The sequence below is a fragment of the Polyodon spathula genome, chromosome 17 (assembly GCF_017654505.1).
Source record: "Polyodon spathula isolate WHYD16114869_AA chromosome 17, ASM1765450v1, whole genome shotgun sequence".
Taxonomy (NCBI): Eukaryota; Metazoa; Chordata; class Actinopteri; order Acipenseriformes; family Polyodontidae; genus Polyodon; species Polyodon spathula.
The window spans coordinates 35,989,943-36,015,275 of NC_054550.1; the positions used below are offsets into that span (position 1 = coordinate 35,989,943).

A 25,333-nucleotide genomic window follows, 5' to 3' on the forward strand; every position below is an offset into this window, starting at 1 on the left:
AGTGAAAGAGCCCCATTAACGTAAGGAACACATGAGCTGCCTGCAGAAATGAAATAGCATGGCTCTATCTTTCTATCTATCCATCTATCTATATGCTATATATATATTATATATATATATATATATATATGCTATATATATATATATATATCTATATATATATATATATACTATATATATATATATATATTTACTTTATAATGAGCATGAAAGTACCACTGTAATGGCATTATGGGGCAAATAGGAGCCGGGACAATGCTGCCTTATAACCGATTCTCCATTAACTATATATAATTAGATTCAAACTTGTGATTTAGCTTTTCATTTCCCTCTTCATGCCTACAATAGGCTGATGAAAGAGGGAGCAGGTCTTGGCCCCAGGCTCATTTGCATGTGATCTCTAATTGTAATGAATGCTTGTCAGATCCACAGTCTTTAAAGTGCTGAGCGGGATTAAAGATGCGCACCCTATTCATCAAACTCAGAGCACTTCTTTTTTTTTACTTTCATAACCATTTCTCTTATTTTCCAAGGCAGCTGATGCTAATCACTAGTCTTCAGACATGAAAGGGACTGTTTCTGCTGAGTCAGTCATTCAGAATTACAGCTCTGCGGTTGCTTCAGCTCCAATACATTTTAATAAGCTGCTGTAACCAGAAATCACCCACATAAAATCATTTTAGAGACATGAATACAAATACAAAACCAGGGATCTGCATAACTAAATGTTTTCAGCTCCCCCGAAGATGAAGGCTGTGGATTGCGATCACATCTCCACGAAATCAGAGGCGCTTCTCTACCCCATAAACTCCCTCTTTATTGCTTAAAAAAACACTTTGTCAACGAGCCCCTCTTGTGCCGTGGTAATCGTCTTACAGAGCGTCATACTTTCAACAGAGCAACAGAAATCCTTGCAATGAGCCTTTATCTGCATAGAGGGTAATAGTGAAGTTACAACAGCCTTGCAATGCGCCTTTATCTGCATAGACCCTGCTGGAAGCACTGTCTCGCTCAATGCAAGAACCTGCTGGAAGCACTGTCCCGCTCAATGCAAGACCCTGCTGGAAACGCAGGCCTGCTAAATGCAAGACCCTGCTGGAAGCACTGTCCCGCTCAATGCAAGACCCTGCTGGAAGCACTGTCCCGCTCAATGCAAGACCCTGCTGGAAGCACTGGCCCGCTCAATGCAAGACCCTGCTGGAAGCACTGGCCCGCTCAATGCAAGACCCTGCTGGAAGCACTGGCCCGCTCAATGCAAGACCCTGCTGGAAGCATTGTCCCGCTCAATGCAAGACCCTGCTGGAAGCACTGTCCCGCTCAATGCAAGACCCTGCTGGAAGCACTGTCCCGCTCAATGCAAGACCCTGCTGGAAGCATTGTCCCGCTCAATGCAAGACCCTGCTGGAAGCACTGTCCCGCTCAATGCAAGACCCTGCTGGAAGCACTGTCCCGCTCAATGCAAGACCCTGCTGGAAGCACTGGCCCGCTCAATGCAAGACCCTGCTGGAAGCGCTTGCCTGCTCAATGCAAGACCCTGCTGGAAGCGCTTGCCTGCTCAATGCAAGACCCTGCTGGAAGCGCTTGCCTGCTCAATGCAAGACCCTGCTGGAAGCGCTGGCCCGCTCAATGCAAGACCCTGCTGGAAGCGCTGGCCCGCTCAATGCAAGACCCTGCTGGAAGCGCTGGCCCGCTCAATGCAAGACCCTGCTGTTTAGCATCATTAATGACAATGACACTGCTGGCTACTTACTGCCCTGCTGCACATTTACACTGTGACACGTGGGGGATTGCAGCATTATTGGGTAAAGATTAATCAATCACAAAACTAAGTGGAGCAAACTACAGTACAGCCACAGACCTGGTGACAAGCAAACAACTGCTAAGAATTGTGAACTCCGGTGATTACTTTTCTGGAGGGACCCGAGATAAAGGACAGTGTGCAGGTAGGGCAACAACCACCTGGAGCTCCACAACAGCATTAGCATACAGATCAACAGGCACACATTAAGCCTGAAAGCATTCAGATCCCAAACAATGTCTGCTCAAGGTGTCCAGTCGTGCCCCTAATGAGATTGCTTGTGACAGCCACAGCCGGCACACAGAGGCACAATGATAGATTGAGCATCATTAGAGAAAATGAATGTTTTCTTCTCACTGCACGAACATTCACAATTCATTCAGGTTACAAAGAGGAGGGAAAACGCAGACAAAATGTTTTATGATCATTGATCACAGGAGTAAAAGTGCAAAGACTTTTTTTGGAATAGCCTGAGACTGAGTATAGCTTAATCTCAACCAGATGAGGAAATGCATGCCTGGTTTGCAGAAAGTGTCAGAATGAGCTTGAGGAACTGCTTTGTTTATATAGCAAGCAGGACTGGAGATTAAAATAACATTCCGGAGGACTGAGCTTTAACAACTATTGAGCTTCAGCAATGCAGAGCAAAGAGTGTTTGAAAAGAGCTGGAACTGTAAAGAACTGAAAACCCAGTACACCAGCACACTGCCTACAAGAGCATTGAAATTGACAATCTTTGTTGTTTTTGAAGCATGTGATTCAATTTTATAGAAATCAAGAGAACTGAGTCCAAACAAGAATGGTATTTCTAGTTTTTGTAAATAATATCTGTTCTTATGCACACATTGCACAAATGTTTGATGCATTGGTATTGTATTCTTTATATGAAGATTCAAATAGTGCATGTGTTCAGTGCTGCATGATAGCAGAATTGTTCTATATTTAATATGAATGTGAAAATCTGGTAATGTAAAGTGAAGAAAGAACCTGTTTGTAAAGCTCAAGAGACCAGGTGCTGTTTTCTGGCATGTGTGTGAGGCTCCCGTGAAAGAGCATGGATTGAAGATCATTCACTACTGAGGATGGGTTGAAGAGCATTCACTACAGAGGATGGGTTGAAGATCATTAACTACAGTGGATGGGTTGAAGATCATTCACTACAGAGGATGGGTTGAAGATCATTAACTACAGTGGATGGGTTGAAGATCATTCACTACAGAGGATGGGTTGAAGATCATTCACTACAGAGGATGGGTTGAAGATCATTAACTACAGAGGATGGGTTGAAGATCATTCACTACAGAGGATGGGTTGAAGATCATTAACTACAGTGGATGGGTTGAAGATCATTCACTACAGAGGATGGGTTGAAGATCATTAACTACAGTGGATGGGTTGAAGATCATTCACTACAGAGGATGGGTTGAAGATCATTAACTACAGTGGATGGGTTGAAGATCATTAACTACAGAGGATGGGTTGAAGATCATTAACTACAGTGGATGGGTTGAAGATCATTCACTACAGAGGATGGGTTGAAGATCATTAACTACAGTGGATGGGTTGAAGATCATTCACTACAGAGGATGGGTTGAAGATCATTAACTACAGTGGATGGATTCAAGATTATTAATTACAGTGGATGGATTCAAGATCATTAACTACAGTGGATGGGTTGAAGATCATTCATTACAGATGATGGATTGAAGATCATTCACTACAGCCCCTTTCACACTGGCATGCTTTACCAGGGTCGGCACCTATCCAGGTCAGGACTCTGTGTCCTGTGGGTTTGCTATGTGATTTCCCACTGCGTTTGATAGACTCCACAAGTCCACAATGCGTTTATCAGTGTCCCTGAAGCAGCTCGTTACGGACGCTGCCACCCCAACTTCTCTGGATTGAACTGTCGGCCCATTGACTGGAGCAAATGCTTCTTCATCCCGGCTGCCATCTGGCTCATGCTGTGTCTCAAGCAATGCAAATATGGAGAAACAGAATGAACAGAAATGTCTCTTGAGGAAGTGAACCCTTCACGCAGGCGTGGCTGTTTGTTATTTCGTCGGCCGTCGTGCATTTTGTTTCACTCAACCCGGGTCAAAGCGCGTCAGCCCACATCCTGAGGTGGGTCGCTGGGACCCGAGTTAACCCAGGTACGACCCAGCTAGTGTGAAAGGGGCTTACATCAGAGGTTCTCCAGCTAAAAGATGTGGGGGCTGCATAAATACGCCGCTGTACTACTGGCACCCACACTTAATCATTTACTATTGCAGCCCAACAGGTGACATTAAAGAGCAAATGTCTTGAAATGACTATTTGATAGTTTATAAAGAGAGGTGTGATGTAGACGAGCTTGCCTGTCTTTCTATTAGTAAGTGGCAACTCATTGTAGTGCCCAGTAACAAATTACCGGCAAAACAGACGGCTGCTTGAGTTCTGTGAGAGGCTTTGCGTGATCTAGCCAGTCTGAACTGTGTCTGTCTGTCTGGCCGCTCACGGTGAAAAACACACACGTTCTTGGAAGCACTTCATTGAGAAGTTGGTGACGTGGCTCACCCTAGTGGCAAATCAGGGTAATGAAATTGAATTAACTGGATGTGTCCCTTGATGAGTAAAGAAACATTTCGGATATTTTTGACACATCACGTGGAAAACTTAAGAAATTAAACGACAGCGAGCGAGGTAGCAAGGAGAGATTCACCTGCGGAAGGAACTGTTAATATTGCATGTTATGCCCAGTAAATTATGTATACACCTGTGCTCTAAAGAGACTGTACCTTAGATTTGAAAAAGAGATTTAAGCGCACGTGTCCGGCTGTGCTGTGCGTTTTCGGATTTCAGTTTATTTTTACCTTATTTCGAATTTAGATTCTTATACTTTCTTTGAAAATGTATTTTAATAAGAAGAACGCCGTTGACAAAACCCAGCCCGCTATCTCGTTGTAAACAGGCCCAATCCTGCGTGGGTTTGGCATTCTTGACAAATATGATGTAATGGAGCTGAGCAAACTTTGCTAAAAAGTTATTTTTCCATATTACATTATTCACCGTTACATCTGCAATGTATTATAAGGAACGAAGGGGTGCATTTCGTCGCTATATATGCAGTATATTGTAAGGGAGGACGATGTTAACGTCATTTAAAGTTCACATTTTATTCAAACTGATAAAGCAGCTGCTTTGTAAATTGAAGATGACGTGGGTGTAACTATTCTAATATGACCTGTGTACATTATGAGGTGTAGTCCTACCAATGAACACTAGATGCCACCAGATGCACAGCTTTTAAAACATTACCCCAAACACAGCCCCAAACCCAACCCCACCCACACCCCCAACCCCAAACCCTAAACCATAACGTAACCCCAGTTAAACACTACTTATTTAACCTTACCCTCAAACTCGCAACGAAAACCATAACCCTAATGCTTTATACTGAGCAGGGTTCTTCCCTCAACCCTAACCCCAACCCAACAGCCCAAACCCAACCCCAACCCCACCCCCCAACCACAGCCCCGGGGTTTGGGTTTTGGGTTTAACCTTAAAATTTCAACCAAACCATAACCCTGGTCCCCCCAACCCTAACTTAGGTGGGGGTTGGGGTTAACACAAACCCAACCCCACCCCCAACCCCTAAGCATTAACTAGGTGACACCTTATTTATTTATTTTTTTATGGGGGAGTGCTTTAGTCTAATTTTTAATATAACATCCAACATTTTTTTTCTGTAAGGAAGATCTAATACCAGCAATCCAATCCATCCTCCCTGCACCTGAACCCACCCCTTTAAATAACAGCTTCAGCAAATGCCTTGCCCAGCGTTGTGTGTTCAACAACCCAGTCCAGCATATGTTCTTCACACCCCCTGTACTGCAATACAGTAGCTGTCAGAATGTGAATGTGTTTTCAGCACAGCTACTCCGAACTTTTCTCTAAGCACTTCAGAGCGTAAGTGCAATGCAACACACACTGGGGTCCTCTGTTTAGAAGCCCTGCTTGTGTTTCCAGGTGGAGACATGGCTGTTTTGTAGCGTCCCACCACAGATACACCACCTGTATCTGTTGTTCCTTTCAGCTCGTCCTTGGCAGGAGGGAAAGCCTCTCATTATTAATTAAACAGCAGGCTGATATGGCTATGTGACCTCGGCTGGGAACACAGGGAAGGGGAGGGAAGCAAACAAATTTATCAGCCAGTAGAGGCTGGGCCTTCTGGCACTGAAGTGCATTCCTTGCATCCCACAATCAGAAGTGGGCTGTAGCGAGTCGCTGGAACTCTGTGGGTGGTTAGAAGTGTCCTGCTCTCCAGCTGGAAGGGTTTAGAGTTTACACTCTGTACAGTTATTTATTTATTTTGTATTATTTTGAAGACGGTGGCAGTAGGTTAGACTTTCCCTGTGGTTTACATTTTTTTTTAACTTGTCTTCATTAGTTTCACGTGATGTCAGACTGCGAGGGGCTGATTGGGGGTAAGTGTCAGATTTCTATTTACTGCTACATCCTGTACTTGTGTTTGCTGTTCCTGGCTCACGCTGCTGGCTTATCCCATGATAATTCCATAGGGGGCAGGCAGCAGTATATATTCATGTAGTGTATATCTCTACACTGTATAACTGGGGGGGTATTTTATGTGCATCTCAGATGGCACACACGCTACGGCATGGCAATAAAATGCACTAAATATAACCCTTTGTCTATAAATAGTAGGCACCAGAAAGCTTGTAATCCTTCAGTAATGGGTGCAGGGGCACACATGCACATAATTATTTTCTAGTGCTGTTGTATGGGGGTACTTTTTCTATTCTGTACTCTGGTGTACCAGAGAGTGGGAAACACACTGATCACTGGAGCCCTTGACTGCTCGGATCATAATCTATACAAGTTGTGTTCGTCATCAAGCAGGCTGCAGGTGGCGCTCTTTTGCTGGCTCATTTGTTTTGTTATAGCTGTCATTTCCCACAGCCCAAGTCCAGTATGCACAAAAACTGTGCCTCCTGGGACAGTCTGTAAGTACATTTGCTTGCTCATGAAATGGGTCAGTTACAGGAGCTCTGCAGATTGGCTCTGTCTCTATTGTGCATTTTGCTATCATGATTGAATGCTTTAAAATGTGCTGAAGGCTTGCGATTAAAAAGCTGTTTCACTGTCATTTGCTCGCTGTACGCACTGCACCAGATCACAACCTTGAGGGTGAGTTATTGAGTTCGGCACAATGTCTTTGAATATCGGGGAGGTCTCACAAGCTGGTAATACAATTGGGTAACACTTTACATGAAGTGTCTCTAATTGCTGTGTATTTACATATTAGTTACTTGGCAAATATACCTGTACTTACACATCATTACAATGTTATTATGCATAGTTACAATGCACCTAATGCATACATTTTTTTTGCATGATATAACCATAACCCTAAACCCTCGAACCCTAACTCTAACCCTAACCCTAACCCCTTTCTGATACAATTTTGTACTTGCATTTATTGTGCAAACATGTACACATTAAGTACATTGTAACTATGCATACTACAATTTGAATTATGTACAAGTACACATGTATTTTTACTATGTAACTACTATGTAAATACACAGTAATTAAAGATACTTCATGTAAAGTGTTACCTACAATTCTCTCCTTATCCCAGCAGTACCCAGGAAATCTTCAAGTTAACTGTCGCAGTTGCTTTCATGAAGTGTGCTTTTCAGATCCAGTCATTTCAAGACAAGCATGCTGGATGGCACTGCAGCTAATGTAACTCAATTGAACAATCAATGTTGCAAAAACTTCAGTGATTCGAATTAATGTCCATGTTCTCATTTCTCTTGTTGCTAGTGCCGGATCTTACTCAATTCAGCATCACGCTCCCTGCTCTTTGCAATTCTATAGCTTGAAGTGTTACCCCTAAGGGCTGCTGTTATATTGTTAGGAAAGGCTTGCATGACACAGTCCAACATCCTGCTCTTAGGTTAATGCTGTTTTCTCAGTAGGGAGTAGAATTACATCTAGCTTCGCTCGCAGCTGCATTTGTGACATAATGTGAGCCAGTAAGCGGAAGGGCTTGCTTCAGCTTTCTTTAAATCATCGATGAAAGCAAGCTGTATCACAAAGTGATGGGTCTGCCTGTCTGTGCATTGTCACAGTGCTGCAGATTGAGCCTGCCTGCTCCTCAGATTTATACCTGGAGTGAAGCGCTTAGGGATGTTTACAGATAAATAGCAAATGGTCTCGATAGTATTTCATTCTGATAAATGACCCGACTGATCAACATTTGTCATTTGTTCATGATGCTGGAGCCTTCAAGGTCTCTTCTGCCTTTTTCAAAATGAAACTTCAAAGAAAAGCACACTCTGCTGTGGTTCCTTTTAAAAGTTTACCATGGTATGCTATTGTAAAAGAGCAAGAGAAATCACAAATAGGTCTTGCAAAACAGAGTGACAACACTGTGGTGAAGAACTGTAAATGCATACTAAAACCATGGAAATAAAGCAAACGTAAAGCCACTCTTTGAGTGATGTTCCGCATGATCTAGCTTGCTCGCAGCCTGCTTGAGAGGTTGTGCTTCTGTGCTTTTTGACTCACGTCTTTCACATACCTCTGCAGCCGTCTTCTTCCTCCATCAGTCACTAGCTTGAGTCATCAATAGTTGTCTCGTGATACTGTGACCCCTGCAGCTTCACTCCAGTTTTCATACGGTTGCATATTTCAGGTAAAACCCCACTAGGTGTCACTGTGGATCTGCTCATCCCTGCACTCGATAACACTTTACATTAATTGTCTCTAATTACTGTGTAATTACATAGTAATTACTTAGTAAATACATGTGTTCTTACACATCATCGCAATGTTATTATGCGCAGTTACAATGTGCTTAATGTGAAAATCTTTTTGCACAATATATGTAAGTACACAATTGTATCAGAAAACGGTTAGGTTAAGTGTAACATCATGCAGAGATTTACACACACATCTTAAAAAAAATGAAAAAGTGCAAGGAGTTAATGCAGTGATGGGTGAAACTGAACTAGCAGTGTAAAGCATGGAGCAAGCTTGAGCCGTGGACAGTCAAGTGCAATAATATTGTGCGGTTGCCCTTGGTGAGCTGTTATAAGGGCCATGCTGTAGTGGCAGGAGGAGGAGCAGTACAGTGCATGTGCCATTCTAATGAGGCTCTCAGGTAAACAGAACCCCCAAGAGATACAGAACTGATTTCTAAAATGAAGGAAGCATTGAGTGCAGAAACTGGGCTTGCCTGCTCTCCGCTAGTCAGGCACGGCTGAAAGGCTTTGCAGTCAGGTTAATTCAATCTGAGTGCGGTGAGGCGCCTGGGAGTTATGCACTCTCTGAGACAGGCATTCCCAAAGAGACCGGGAAGAAAACTCTTCAGAAGAAAGCAGAGCCAGTGTGCTCTCAGAATCCTTGCAGCCCTTTGCAATTAATTCCAGGTGCTGAGCAGCCAGGATTCAAAACCAATAAGCGAAACTAATAACGACAGCTGATGTAGCTCGTTAAGATACAGCATGCATGGCTGATGCTTGTTCTAATTAACATAGTTGTTGAGCAGGGAGCTCTGGTTACTGCTAATGGAACTGCATTAATCAGGGCCCACCGCTTGTCAAGTGGAATAAATTGGGCGCAGAGCTGCTTCACTGTAACAGGGAGGAGCCTCAGTCTGCAGGGCAGTACCTACCTGTCCTCTGTGTTTCACAGCTGGGTGATGAAAGACGGCTCTGTGGCGCTGCGTGATGCTCACTACTGGAGACTCAGGGTCTCTGCAAGGATATCAGAGGCTTTAAATATCAGACTCTCCTTTACGCTGTCATATCAGGGGGAGGGAGACGGGAGTTTGCAGTTGAGTTTCTGATTTGAGGTTTAAACATTGTTCGAATCCCCCCCCCCCCCACATAAAAAAAAACAAAAAAACAAACAAACAGGTGTTTACTATAAACACAAAAAAACAGAAAAAATTGATTATTATCTTATTATCTTATAATGCAGCAATCGAATTGCATTTTGAAGATCTGTTGGATGTAGATCCTGTAGTTTACATGTGTACAGCTGTGGACTGATTGTCCTGTGACACATTGTGACTGGGTTCTGATTTCCAGTCCTGTGACACATTGTGACTGGGTTCTGATTTCCAGTCCTAGCAGACACATTGTGACTGGGTTCTGATTTCCAGTCCTAGCAGACACATTGTGACTGGGTTCTGATTTCCAGTTCTAGCAGACACATTGTGGCTGGGTTCTGATTTCCAGTTCTAGCAGACACATTGTGACTGGGTTCTGATTTCCAGTCCTAGCAGACACATTGTGACTGGGTTCTGATTTCCAGTCCTAGCAGACACATTGTGACTGGGTTCTGATTTCCAGTTCTAGCAGACACATTGTGACTGGGTTCTGATTTCCAGTCCTAGCAGACACATTGTGACTGGGTTCTGATTTCCAGTCCTAGCAGACACATTGTGACTGGGTGTGACTGGGTTCTGATTTCCAGTCCTAGCAGACACATTGTGACTGGGTTATGATTTCCAGTCCTAGCAGACACATTGTGACTGGGTTCTGATTTCCAGTCCTAGCAGACACATTGTGACTGGGTTCTGATTTCCAGTCCTAGCAGACACATTGTGACTGGGTTCTGATTTCCAGTCCTAGCAGACACATTGTGACTGGGTTCTGATTTCCAGTTCTAGCAGACACATTGTGACTGGGTTCTGATTTCCAGTCCTAGCAGACACATTGTGACTGGGTTCTGATTTCCAGTCCTAGCAGACACATTGTGACTGGGTTCTGATTTCCAGTCCTAGCAGACACATTGTGACTGGGTTCTGATTTCCAGTCCTAGCAGACACATTGTGACTGGGTTCTGATTTCCAGTCCTAGCAGACACATTGTGACTGGGTTCTGATTTCCAGTCCTAGCAGACACATTGTGACTGGGTTCTGATTTCCAGTCCTAGCAGACACATTGTGACTGGGTTCTGATTTCCAGTCCTAGCAGACACATTGTGACTGGGTTCTGATTTCCAGTCCTAGCAGACACATTGTGACTGGGTTCTGATTTCCAGTTCTAGCAGACACATTGTGGCTGGGTTCTGATTTCCAGTCCTAGCAGACACATTGTGACTGGGTTCTGATTTCCAGTCCTAGCAGACACATTGTGACTGGGTTCTGATTTCCAGTCCTAGCAGACACATTGTGGCTGGGTTCTGATTTCCAGTCCTAGCAGACACATTGTGACTGGGTTCTGATTTCCAGTCCTAGCAGACACATTGTGACTGGGTTCTGATTTCCAGTCCTAGCAGACACACCTGAAATGCCACTTCACCCTGCTTGGCCTCACAGCGTGAAGGGGGCTCCACCACAGCTATTGTTACACTGCACATGGTTTTCATTGTAAACGGTGCCATTTCGGGTCCAGTCTGTGCCCTTGCATTAAGAACTGGTGACTGGCTGAAGTATAAAACACACAATAGGACCTCTGTCACAGGATGGCTTGCAAACCAGATGCTAAGCTTATCATAGTAAGAGGAATAGAGTCTGCGGGTGTAATGTCTTATAACTGAGAAGGATGCATCCCGTGATGGGAGGTGACAGTTCTTTGCTGATAATAAAGAGCTCTCAGTATTGATTCTGAAATGAATCTGTGCACACTGCAGTGTGGGTTGTAACATTTTTAGAGCTGGGTATTTTGAAGTGCCCAGTGGGGAAAAGCATTGCAGAGAATCCATCCAGACTGCTTGTCAGTTGAGAGTTGTGTAAGTAAACATTCCTGCCACCATATATTATAACAAGTTACAATGAACCCTAGCCCTATCCCTAACTCTAACCCTAACCCTAACATTGTAATGATGTGTACGCACACATGGATTTACTATGCAAGTGCAATGTATATACACAGTAATCAGAGACCCTTCATGTAAAGTGTTAGCGGGTGCAGTCTCTCAGCAGGAATGAGCAGATTCACAGTGTTACCTCTTTGTGTTTCTGCGCTCCTAAACTCTGCAACTCCAGTAAGTCTCTCCTGAAAACGTGTGACTCACGGCTCTGCGTTCTCTCAGCAGTGATCTTGTCATTGTGTAGCAAAGTAGTGCTGTGATATAAATAATGAAAGAGATAAAACCCATTACCATGCGCTACCTGATGCTGTTGACTGTGTAAAACCCTTTTAAAGAGTAACATGCCTTTGGAGAGGCTGATGCTGTTTGTTTTTCATAAAACACATTAAGGGCTTTCATGTTGAGTCAGTGCAATGATGTCATGCTGAATGCTCTGCCCCAGGAGAGATACTAAAGCCACCAGCTGGGCTGCCTGGGCTCATTAAAGCTGTAATAAGATTGGACGTGAATTAGAAAGAGGCCACGTGAGCGCAGCGAGGGCCAGTGTTAACTGCCTGCCTGTCTGAGATTGCAGGCTATAAATCACTTCGTAATATCGCCTGAACTGAAATACCTTTACTGCCCCTTTGGCAACATTTTACAGTAGGTTGCATGGGGACTGTAGCACACTGGGTTTTTATTGGTGTGGAAATATCTCTGTTCTGCATGAGTTCTAGAATTACTAGCTAAAGAATCGCTTGAGCTGTGGTAATGTTGCTTTACAGAACAGCATCACGAGCTTCCCTTTTGTCTGTCTTATGTAATGAGTATTTCACTGCAAATGGGAAGAATGATAACGCTTGAGAGCTGGCCTGCATTGCTGTCTTTCAATCATTTTAAAATGTTACAAAAAAACATCAGTTGTCGTAGTGTGACAATTCCTGTACCGTGGTGACTGTAGTTGATGGTACTTCAGTTTCTGAAACTGTCATTTTAACAGCATGCTGTATTCATTTAACATGAGATGGGTGTGGGCACCCTGTTGTGAACCCCAGGGCACAGTGAGGAGTGATGAGGCTGGGAGGCTAGATTCCACAGCTATGGATTGTGTAGGGCTTGGTAGACCATAAAGAGAGACTCACTGAAATACAACACACAGGATGAACTAGAAAAGCAGCTTGTAACTTAGCAATGCTGTGTGAATAAAATCTGACCCAATCCACAGGCTGCCTGATGATGCATTCCGCCTGTTACTAATTACAAGGGCACCGCTTTCCAGAGACAGGTGGAGTCCCATCTGTTATATGTTTTACATGATGAAAACATTAGAAAGTGTAGTAAAGCACAGTGGAAACGAGTTAAAGCATAATGAAGCAAAATAGCTCTGGTCGTGTGGTAAAATTGCAACTAGTGAAGCTTGAGATACTATTGCACATGCACATGCACCAGGTAGAAATTTGTAGGATAAAAGCAACATCAAGGCAGTTATCATGTTCGACATGCAGAGTGTGACAGACAGACAGACTGACATACAGACAGATGGACGGACGGACACGATCGACACAAAAGTCCCTGGCTGTGAATTGGAAATGACAGTCCAATCACAATCAGCCCTGTGTCCGATCACATTGCCTATTGAGCTGCTTCTCCGGTAGTCTTGTGATAATATTAAACGGGAATTTCTCGGTTTATTAGCTGCGCTCCGGTAGTCTTGTGATAATAATATTAAACAGGAACGCCTCGGTTTATCAGCTGCGCTCCGGTAGACACCCTGCTGTATTTGCTCTTCAAGTACTTCATGTCGTCAAGAACTCATTTGCTAAGAGCTGATTTCATTAAAAACATTTGTACATCAGAGGTTAATAAATATTGCGTTGCATGTTTTTAGTGCAATGCAGGTCTCACCATTTCAGCAGTTTATCAGCAGATTAAAACAGATTTGCACATGCACATGATGTGTCTGTCGATCTGTCTGTCTGTCCATCACTCTATATGTACTCTTAATAACGTACAGAGCTCTGTAAGCGTTCGTACAGAAACCTTATTGTTGTTGTTTGTATTGAGCTCATGACACATTTTATATGTGGAGTTCTGATGCATAAAGCAATCCAGTACAGAGCCACGTATCAGAACGGACACAAGGTCAAATCCAGTATTATTTCAGGAGCTGCCTTCTCTGCAGCTTGAGCTGGCTTACAGCTCTTAATCTCCTTCTTAGTGACATCAGCACATCCCTGGTGCGCTGTGGCAGAGTAGCACTGTTCAGCACAGCAGTGTCCACCAGAAGCCTGCAGTGAGCTGAGCGCAGCACGTTAACCTGGCCACAGTCTGGAGATCTCAGCCCCACACATGCACAGCTCAGCGGACCTGGAGAATGGCATCCCTGCCCTGGGGAGCAGCATCACTGGGATGAACATGAAGCCCATTCCAGAAGAGCCGGTTCAGAGCGATCACCTCGCAACTCCAGAGGCTGCTACTGCAGGTCATTGCTGCTTATTGATATCCCTGTGGCACCTTTACCTGGAGCACTAGAACTGGCGTGTGATTGACAGGTTGTGTGGACGGGGGTGGGGTCTGGTGCAATGACCTAATGAATGTGTTGAGTTCAATTGAAAAGTGAATTTATTATGCCCTATGCATATGAATTTATGTTGTCATATGAAGCATTGCGTTTGAGCTGGCAGGCAGCCAAATGCTTCCATTTAAGGCTGGTCTGTTTCTTGTCATGTGGCTGTCTGGTGACCCCAGGGAGGGATCACTCTTTATCATCTCGAGCTGTTTGAGTCACAGCTGAAGTCTCCCTGCAGTCACAGGCTTTGAGTTTAAACCAGCTTTAGCATGTTTCAAGGTTAAGGTTCCCGTGCATATTGAGGAGTGTATGCTCTTTTTATACCAGTAGACTCCCCTTTTCTGTGCTGTATTTCCAGTACAGTAAGACTTTCTTCAGGGTTAGATTTAGCACTGGTGCATATCAACCTTAGAAATAGGAAATGCAGTAGAATAATTGAGTTAGAGAAGTCACAATGCAACACAGAACTACGGCCAGACAGCCCAGCACACACACTGCTGTGAACTAATCAAGGGTTTGTGTTACTCAGGGCTGGCGTGACAGGTGAACAGCTAGCACACCTGCTCTGTGTAGGAATACAAAAGAAAGACAATATCTTGAAGATAACAAAAGGGCAGTGCGTCTTCACAGTGGGTACTTTAATACTGGAACGTTAAGCAGGTGGTTTTTGAGAGAGAAAAAGAAAATGTTGTAAATCTATCCTGGGCTGTAATCCCATCACAAGCTTTAATCCCATCAGCAGGGAATGTTAGCAGCTCACAATGGAACGTGTCTGAATGTCTAAAGCAAGCTGTTGCAAGTTAGTCTGGACACAGTAACCTGGGAAACATATTTATTATTGTACATATGGACTACCCAAAAGGAAACCCTGCACTAAGGATTAGGACTGTCCAGTGAGGTTCCCAGTGGCTCACCTGGGCACAGTACTGGAATTTGGAGCGCATGGTGAGTCATGCAGTTGTGGTTTGAGTCCAGTATAGAGGATTGGAACTCTGCATGCAGTATAGAGGATTGAAATTGGGGTAGTTTGAATGGGTTCTCGGTGTTAGTATTTTAAAGGAGATTTTCTCCTGCTTTCTTGAATTACTGTGTTGTATGTTTATTCTTGTTTCAGTTATGAGAAAGTGCGGGGGGGGGGGGGGGGGGGGGGGGGGGGGGGGGGGGGTTACAATCACATCTCTTTAAACGATATAAACACGACCATAGCGGCGCTGTTACTGTGATTTTAAACAGACACTTCAGTGTTTTCATTTCTCTTGCGGCCCAGTAATTTTGTTTTCCCAGTCCATGAATATGCAATGCTTTTATCCTAGTTCATTTGTGGTTAGACATGTTTGTTACCATGCTTCACCAGCTCTCTGTGCTCTACCACTCTCACTTCTGCTTGCCCATGAATTTGCTGTACCTGTTGTACCCCCTGCTTGCTGTCAGCTTGTGTTCACGACAGAGTGCTGATCTAAGTCGGGACTGTGCTGTTTGTTACTAGCTTGATTTAGACACATCTGCCAAATAGGCTCACCAGGCCTTTGTGAGTGTGTGTGCCTGTGTGTATTTCATAGATTAACTCAATGGGTTCATTTCAGAAAGGAGAAACACATCAAACAATCTTTACTTTACATAGCGCCTTTCATAGTGGACCACCATCACAAAGCACTTTACAAGATAGTAACAAGAAAATCCATAATACTTTAAATAGACAAATGCATTATACATGATATACAGTAAAAAAACAATGCATAATACATTAAATACAGTGGGAAGTGCAGAGCACATGATACCAAACCAGAAATAAACACTAAGACTTTTAATTCAGGGGCTTGAAATGAAGTATTTAGTTGTTTCTTATTTGTTTTACCCTTTAATTGGTGTGTTTTTTTTTTTTCATTCACAAAAGAAGTGTGTGCTAATGATGATGTGGAGTACAAAGCTGTGAGAATCAGTATGTTTTATATACAGATTGCATTCCGCACTCAACACTTTGTGTTCTGAGTCCTTCAGCTGCTTCTTGCTGCATGTTTGGCGATTCAGTTGGGAGTGTGCTGTTCATTTCACTCATTAAAACCTGCTTGTAATCATTTGATTGGTTTACAAACAGTCTAGTGAATTCTGAGCAGCCTGTCTCTCTTGTTCCCCTGTGTGGTGAAAGTGAATGAGAAGGAGGTATCAATATACCTAGATAGGAAACTCTCTGTTGATTACATTCAGTGATTGCCTTAAACACACTTCAAGCTGGAGTACCAGAGTCTTTTTACCCATCTGCCTAATAAGAGGAGAACTCAAATTGAAGAAAACCAGTAGGAATCTGTCTGTGGGTCTAATCTTAACTGTGTGCAGCGACATGTCAACTAGAACTAAAAAAAATACAAAAATAAATAACGTGATTAGCACCTTTGTGAACAGACTTCTGGGCTGCTTGATATTTTCTTCTTTTATCTTGTAAAATACAGGCTATAGTTCAGTATTCATGGGTAATCTTCTTATCTTCAGATTGTTGCATGGGTTTATAGAAATGCAAGTGGACTCTTGCTCCCTGTGGTTTCCAGACACATATAACCTGATAACTAACAGCTGCCTGCTTATCTTCTACTGTTACAATATGACCTGCAATCAAATTCAGAAAGTGCCACCCAAGCTTTATCTGCAGTTCCATTGAATACAGCATCTCTGAGATCTGCTGGCTTCTGCTCCAATCAGGACAGGGAAGGGTTCATATTCACTGTGATAAATGATTGTCAGACTGTGAGAAATGGAGCCAGCATTGCTGTTCATAGAGGCTTGTGTAACAGGTCACAGGAACAGCCAGCCTCACTTTCAGCACTGCAGGAATCACAGGAACAGCCAGCCTCACTTTCAGCACTGCAGGAATCACAGGAACAGCCAGCCTCACTTTCAGCACTGCAGGAATCACAGGAACAGCCAGCCTCACTTTCAGCACTGCAGGAATCACAGGAACAGCCAGCCTCACTTTCAGCACTGCAGGAATCACAGGAACAGCCAGCCTCACTTTCAGCACTGCAGGAATCACAGGAACAGCCAGCTTCACTTTCAGCACTGCAGGAATCACAGGAACAGCCAGCTTCACTTTCAGCACTGCAGGAATCACAGGAACAGCCAGCTTCACTTTCAGCACTGCAGGAATCACAGGAACAGCCAGCCTCACTTTCAGCACTGCAGGAATCACAGGAACAGCCAGCCTCACTTTCAGCACTGCAGGAATCACAGGAACAGCCAGCCTCACTTTCAGCACTGCAGGAATCACAGGAACAGCCAGCTTCACTTTCAGCACTGCAGGAATCACAGGAACAGCCAGCCTCACTTTCAGCACTGCAGGAATCACAGGAACAGCCAGCCTCACTTTCAGCACTGCAGGAATCACAGGAACAGCCAGCTTCACTTTCAGCACTGCAGGAATCACAGGAACAGCCAGCCTCACTTTCAGCACTGCAGGAATCACAGGAACAGCCAGCCTCACTTTCAGCACTGCAGGAATCACAGGAACAGCCAGCCTCACTTTCAGCACTGCAGGAATCACAGGAACAGCCAGCTTCACTTTCAGTACTGGGTGTGCGCTTTAACAAAGCAAAAGCAAAAGACACCTTTCTGCAGGTCTTTCTGGAAAGAAATGAGCGCTTGACAGCAGCACTGCATACAGCCACAGAGCTCTGTCCTTTCTCCATGGGTTCTTTCTCCACCGCCTTTCAGACTGACCCAGGTGCTTTTATACCTGTGGCCAGCTTAATTAGCAATCCATTATCAGACAGTCAGGCCGCATGCAAACCCCTGAGGTCAACAGGGTGCCCCTTGTTAAACTGCCTGTATCAAACTCATTATAACCAGCCGTGCAATAGCAGAATCAAGTCAGGTGAGCTTGGAGTCCTCTCCACAGGGCTATACAGCATACAGTAATATCAAAGCTTGCGGTATAAATAACCGATGAGGATTAACCACGGTGGTTGGCTATGGATTTACTCAGTCTATGAGGTGATCCCATACTGAGATGCCCCCAGGCTTGCTCTCCCAGAGAAGCAGAAAGGACCTGAATTACTAATTGAATGAGCTGGTCTTGCTGGAGCAGGCCTGCGTGTAGCTTTCCAAAGAGATCAAATCAGAGCTCAGAGTCAGCAGGACATGTCAGAAACAAGCAGGATTATGTCTCTATCTATTCAAGGGCTTTCTTTCTTTCTTTTTTTTTTTTTGGCTGCACAGAAAAATTTAAAAATAAGTGCTGGCCATGCAGTTAACATAATGCATATTTCCATCCTCACTGTGACCTATGAATAATTGAAGCACAAGATGTTCTGCCAGAACTGGAGGCTGTGTTTCTGGTGTACCGACACTCCTCGGCTGAATTCAAAACATATTAGAATAAAAAACACGTGCTTTCTAAAAATGCTTTGTTACCCAAAAAACTAACTAAAACAAAAACAATTAAACTTTTTTTATTCTACTATTAAAAATGAAAAAAAAAACTGTTCTGAGGCTGGAGAATTATCTTTAGTGTTGCTGGCTGATACACAGAGCTGGAACTCTTTTAAAAATAAAAGTACCCACCCCCCCCCCCCCCCCCCCTCTCTCTCCCTCTCTCTCTCTCTCTCTCTTCTCATCTTATAATCTGCATAGCACATCGTCGAGTCATAAAGATCCTAATCTGTCTCTCTCTCTCTTCTCTCTCTGCTGCTGCTCTCTTTTCTCTCTCTTCTCTCTCTCTTCTCTCTCTCCTCTCTTCTCTTTCTCTTCCTCTCTCTTCTCTCTCTCTCTCTCTCTCTCTCTCTCTCTCTCTCTGTCTCTCTGTGAGAGAGAACGGAAGCGATCAACGGAACGAGAAGAGATGAGGAGCTGTAGAAGGACTGCGTCTTCTCGGATGCTCACGTACACTCTCAGTCTCTCTCTCTCTCCTTCTCTTTTATCTCGGCTAGAGCATAGGCTTTGAGAGAGAAGAGAGACCGCTCTCTCGTTTCGCTCTCCTCTCTCTCGTCTCTTTCCTCTTTGCCTTGCTCTTTCGGGTCAATTCTCATTCGACTTCATCTCATCCCTCAACAAAGTCTCCGACATTGTCTGCTTTCTCTCTTTGATTCCTTGCTTTCATTTTCTTCGTTTTGTCCCCTCGCTCCTCTCCGCTCTCGGCTCTCTTTTTTGCACCGACTCATCCCTATCTTCGGAACGAGAGAACTTACGCAGAGGCGAAGGACGATAGTCTTCTTGCTCTCTTGCCTTGCTCTTGCTCTCTCTCTCTCCCTCTCTCCTCTCTCTCTCTGCTCATCTTCCCTCTCTCTTTTCTTTCTCTTCCTCTCAACTTCATCCTATTCTCTCTCTCATATCTCATCTCTTCTTTTGCTCTTTTTGCTTTGTCAGTTTCCTTCGCCCCCCTTTTGGTCTCTCTACGTCTTCAACGACCTCATCCTTCTCGTCTCTCTCTCTCTCTCTTGCCTTGCTCTTGCTCTCTCTCTCTCCCTCTCTCTCCCTTCCCCCCTCTCTCTTCACCGAACATTCCCTTGCTCTGCTACCAAATCGTCCTCTCTCCTTAACCTGCTCATCCTCTCTCTCGCTCTCTCTCTCCCTCTCACTCTCTCTCACTCTCTCTCTCAATCGCTCTCTCTCTCTCTCTCTCTCTCTCTCTCCCTCTCTCTCTCTCTCTCTCTCTCCCCACTCTCTCTCTCTCTCTTCGGTGGTCACCTCTCTCCCTCTCCTCCTCTCCCATCTTCGTCTTTCACCCCCGATCGGACATCCCCTGCCCTCTCACCAGAATTGGAGATCCTCCTCACTTACTCGTATCCGGGGGGTGAGATAAGTCTCTTCATCTCATCTTTTGGGCCATTGGCTCTAGTAGTTTTGTTCTTGCTACTCTCTATCTTCTACCAAAAACTGCTCTCTCTCCTCATCTTCTCTCTCCCTTTATTCTCTGACGATCTCTCTACCAGTCCTCCTCACCATCTCTGTCTCTCGTCCTCATCTCTGCTCATCCCTCTCATTCTCTCTCTCTCTATCTCTCTCTTGCTCTTGCTCTTGCTCTTGCTCTCTTTTTCTCTCTCCCTCCCTGAATGCCCAGTTCAGGTAAGCTGCTGAAAGCTGTTGCATTCATTATTTGAAAAGCCTCCTGTAGCCCCAAACTAAGTCCCTTTAATGTGATCATGCCTGTCCCTGAGCGATGGGGTATTCTTTCCATATGGCACATTTCCTGTGTCCTGCCTCTCTGCCTGCCTGCCTGCCTCGCTGTCTCTCTGCCTCCCTGCCTGCCTGCATCATCTTTCACTTTGCTGGGGTTGCCGGCTCCTGTGTCAGCCACACACAGATTAAGCCGGAAAACTGCTGCTAAATTATCCTGCCTACGTCCTAGTCTGAATGAAAGAGAAGAGAGGGACAGAGAGAGAAATCTCCCCCTAGACTCCCCGTTCCTCTCACTTCCTCCCTATACCAGACTCAATGCAATTTTATGCTTGGCTTAGCTGGCCCATTCCCCCACCCCCCACCCATTCCTTCACATCAGCTGGTTTGCTGGTGTTTGCTCATTGGTCTCCAGCTGAGTGGCTGTATTTTGAAAGGAACTGTATTACTGTCAGGCAGGAATTGGAGAATGCAGTTTGGCAGCTCTTCACAGTGTATCAGGCACACACACCCACAGAAAGTCCTCCACAAATTTTTTTTTTTAAAAAAGCTGTTTCCTTGTACGCTACAAGACTGTTTGTGTAATACTACAGCAGCAAGAGAAAGAGAGAGACGAGGGGAGGAGGGCAAACCGAAATAAAGCAAGAACCTCTTAACCTCCTCCCCACCCTGACACTCTCTCCCCTCCTTGCTCCACACAGCCTGTCACTGTGTACACCCTCCCCACATCCCTAAATCTCGCCCACCGCCTACGCAGCACTAGCTACTACCCCTTTCCACCTCTTCAACTCATCACCCTAAAGAAGGGCTGTTGTCACTACTGACTCATCAAGAGCAAAAGGGTTGGGCCATGGTCCTCTGTCTAGACTTGGTACAGGTCTGACTACGCAAACCCAACTCCCCCCAAAGCACTAGCACCCACTCATTCAGGAAGAAGGCCTGGGCGAAATGACATCATCAAAGCAAAAGGGTTGCCATGGTAACTGGCACTGGCAGGCTGACCCAAGAAAACTGGATGGTGAATGGAGGAAGAGCTCCCGTGGCAGGAGAGGGAGAGGGAGGGATGTGAGAGAGAGAGAGAAAGAGAGGAGAGAGTAGACAGAGAGATTGAGAGAGAGAAAGAGAGAGAGAGAGAGAGAGAAGAGAAGAGGGGAGAGAGAGACTCCCCTCCTCTCGACTCTTCCTCTCTCTCTCCTTCTCAATCTCCACAACTCTCCTCTCTGCACAAAAACAAACAACAAAACAAAACACTCTGGAGATTGACTAAGCGTGAATGAGAGATAGGCTCTCGCTCTCCCTCTAGAGGAGAGGGGAGAGAGGAGAAGAGAGAGAGGAGAGGGAGAGAGAGGACGGTGGACCTCCACAAACTGACCCAGGAGCCCTCTCTGATTCCTCAAAGAGAAAACTCGCCAAGAACCTACACCTAACAACCACCAAACCCCCCCTTGACAGAAGAGAGGACAGTAGCCCAGAGGTACCAAACTAACAGAGTGATGGAGGAGGGAGGGAGTGAGAGAGAGAGAAGAGAGAGAGAAGAGAGAGCGAGAGGGAGAGAGAGAGGAGAGAGGGAGGGGGAGAGGGGAGAGGCGAGTAGACTAACTCTCTCGAGACTCTCCGATCTCTCCCCTGAGAGAGAAGAGAGGAGGGGATATGAGAGAGACTCTTCCCTCTCTCTCAGGATTGGGATCCCTCAGGACGGATAAATGTAGGAGCCTTGGTTATCCAGCTATTGGCAGCAGTCAACTCTCATATGCCACACTCCCCTCTCTCTCCCTCCCTACAAGGAGAGAGAGAGAGAGAGGAGAGGGAGGAGGGAGGATATCTCAGAGGTTGAGAGGGAGAGAGAGCTCATCCCTTCTCCCCTCCCTAACGCTCAAGAGTATTGAGGGATGTGAGAGAGGGAGAGGGAGAGGGAGGGATTGAGAGAGAGAGGGAGGGATTGAGAGAGAGAGAGAGAGAGAGAGAGAGAGAGAGAGAGAGAGAGAGAGAGAGAGAGAGAGAGAGAGAGAGAGAGAGAGAGAGAGAGAGGGAGAGGGAGGGAGGGATTCATAGTACAGGATTGAGAGAGCAGGACCAGAATGGAGGACGTGGTTTCCAGCTATTGCAGCCTCTATGACACATCCTCGCTGCTCCAGTTCTGCAACGGTAAAGACTTTCTACATTTATTACTGAAAAAAAGAGTATGAAAGCTGTCTGTGTGATTCTTGCTCAAACAGAAATCGTTTATCCTCTGTGTTGCCACGTGAAAGAGACAGGCTGCCAGGGCTTGCTGTACTTTCTTCTTGGGTTCTGGAGGAATTCAAAACTTTCCTGTGGCAATGATGTGTGTCCTGGGGCAGCTGGTACAATGCAAACACTTCAAAACTGCTCATTTCAGAACATCTGTGCTCATAGTTACCTGTGACAACAAAACATGTGGGCTGTGATGCTGTGTGACAAAAAACATTTGAATGTAGCCTCTTTGGTCCACTGGGAGCGGAGTGATTCAAATGCAGCAATGGAGCCTTGATGAATTAGCAACATTGTTTCCTGCTGTCAGCGTTTTAATTAGGGGCTGTCTGTTGTTTGGGTCTTCAGATTTTTTTGCAAGTGTTGTACTTGTATGAACTGACGCTTTCTCTAAAGATAATTCTAAAAAAGATTGTAATTTCTTTGGGTCATTTTTTTCAGGATTTTGGCTTTCATAAAAAGGTGTTTGGTTTTTTTTAGGAGGGAGGGTGAAGTGCTTTGACAAACCAGAAATAGTCCTGAAGCCGTGTTTGTTTTTGACGTTATCGTCTTCACAGTCTCATGAAGCACGAGAGCTGGCATGCGTTGAGGGTGGGTTTGTAAGAAGATCATTTTAGAAATAGTTTCACTGCAGAGAAACAAAGGAAGCGCACTCCGGTGTGTTGGGATGTATTGTCGTGGTTCTGAATGTAGTATGGATGTCTGTCCTGGGGTGATGTGTGGGGTTTGTTAGCGGCTCCATGTCTCTAGTTGCTAATATTATCCAGAGATGCCCCACGATCATTAAACAAGAACAAAAAAAGGAATGTATGTTTGAATGTTGAACACAGATTTCTTATTAAGATCAGTGTCACAGTGTGTGGACAGCTTCTGTTATTCCACTTCCCCAGTCAAACATAGATAAGCGTCGTAAAGAATAGCAAGGTATGGTAAAGCATATTAATAAACATGACAAACCAGGGGAATCTCTGCTAAATGCATGGTGTAACCACAGGAACAGCGTGGGAAAAACTACGGAAATCCAGCAGTAAACTTTTCTCAGGGCATTTCTTTGGAGACTCCTGAGTGTAGTTGTCGAGCATCTACTGACACATTGTGAAGGCTGTTACGCTGAATCTATTTGAGAGATTTCCCCCAGCACTTATTAATGGAGTATTCATTGGCCTAGCTAGGAGTGGGTGTCTCTTGAACCTACATGTTCCCATGCCAGGGGTGGAGATACTAAGCTTGGAGTGGAGAAGCGTGTTTCCCTAGAGTGACACCCAGATCAGCTCAGTGACACTAAGACATACAGTATATCTGTGTGCTGGGACAAACCAGTATGCAAGCCTGGAAATACTCCAGTACACCCCACTTCTGTTGATAATGCAGTGTAACTGCTCTGTGTGCCTCTCCAGAGCCTCGGGTTACTGTATGTGAATGAGCAAAACACAAAACAAGAAATACTATACTAGTGTTCCAGTGCAAACAAAGCTCACAGGTAACTACAGCCTGCCAATACAATACAATAGCCTTCTTTCATATGGAGTAGGCACAAATACATCTTTTTTCCCTTATCCAAACAGAGGTTTAATGGACGGATTCATAAGTGATACATGCCAATAGTATTTATTGATTATCTAAGCAAAACACTTATTGATTACTATACACAGTTTGCTGAAATGTGAAATGCCTGACGGTAGCTGTTAGGCAAGAAAACAAGTGAGTGCTTCAATGAACCTGACCTTCATTCGAGGGCAGCTCATTCCTAACCTCTCTACCATTCATCTGAGCGCTTCATTTAGGGTTTGGTAACTGTATTGGGGCCATCTTTTCTTTCTTATAAAGGCAAACGGTTTGCAGTAAGATGCTTTAAGAATCTAGACCTTGTGATAGTTTAGAAGGGGTGGGACTGCAAGAGAAGGTAGCAATGGCCTGACAATAACCACAATATAGAGAATCTCATTTTAAGCAGACCACAATTAATTGCTTAATGGACCTTATTTGGCAGACCTAAGTTTGACTTGATACAGGCATGGAAATAAGACTCCTTTTGCATAGCATTTTCACACATTCCAGGTTTTACTATAAACTTGACTAACCACAGTCTATTTTATTTCCTTCCCTGTGATCTATGCACGTTCACTGAAGAGGATATGGGTTCCACATAGGTCAGTACAGAACTCTATCAGTCTGCTGAATCACACCAGTGTTCCCAGTGTATTAGTCAGTACAGAACTCTGTCATCCACTGAATCACACCAGTGTTCCCAGTCTATTAGTGTTACTTTGCACTTTTAAAACCTAGTTCACTGATTTCACTGCTTTGCAGTTTGATGTCAACAGTGTTAAAAAGTGCCTTGATTTAAAAACGTGTAATGAATATATTTCAAGGTGCATGGAGAGAGGGCCCCCTTCATGTCACTATATATTCTCGACCTCGAAGCTAAAGCAGCAGCGACACCATCAGCGGCACGTAACCAAAAGAAATCACTTCACTGAAGTCAATCTTCACTAATATGCTTTGGCACAGTGAGCTTTAAAAGCGTTCTGAATTGCGAAGAGGAACTGGAATATATCAAAGAGATGTTGTTTTTACCAATTAAAAGCACTTCGGATTCTCAGAGCGCTCGGCAGCGCCAGTCGAACAGTCCACCAGGAGGATAAGATTGATGGAACGAGGCATCAGTATTCATTTCTGAGCCACGCTGCTGCTGTTAATCTCTTTTGTTTCAATGCTGATAGACTTTTTCCTCCTCCACGGCTAAAATTATTTTTTACTATTTTTTCTAGAGTACATTTTTTTTCTACTTCTAAATTTCTAATTTCAAGTGAACCGTGCTCAAT

General features: G+C 44.6%; 1 protein-coding gene across 4 annotated transcripts in view; it reads left to right on the forward strand.

Annotated features, from left to right (window-relative positions):
- The first annotated feature begins 6,065 nt into the window (after positions 1–6,065).
- LOC121329807 (echinoderm microtubule-associated protein-like 1) overlaps positions 6,066–25,333 on the forward strand; it is a 63,606-nt gene continuing 44,338 nt past the window's right edge. For 3 of the 4 annotated variants that reach the window (XM_041275648.1, XM_041275649.1, XM_041275650.1), the window contains exon 1: positions 22,318–22,424. In XM_041275648.1, coding sequence (XP_041131582.1) covers positions 22,358–22,424 — 67 coding nt within the window. In that variant the 5' untranslated portion in view covers positions 22,318–22,357. Of the gene's footprint in view, positions 6,265–22,317; positions 22,425–25,333 lie in introns of those variants that run through there. The other variant, XM_041275652.1, reaches the window with a different exon arrangement.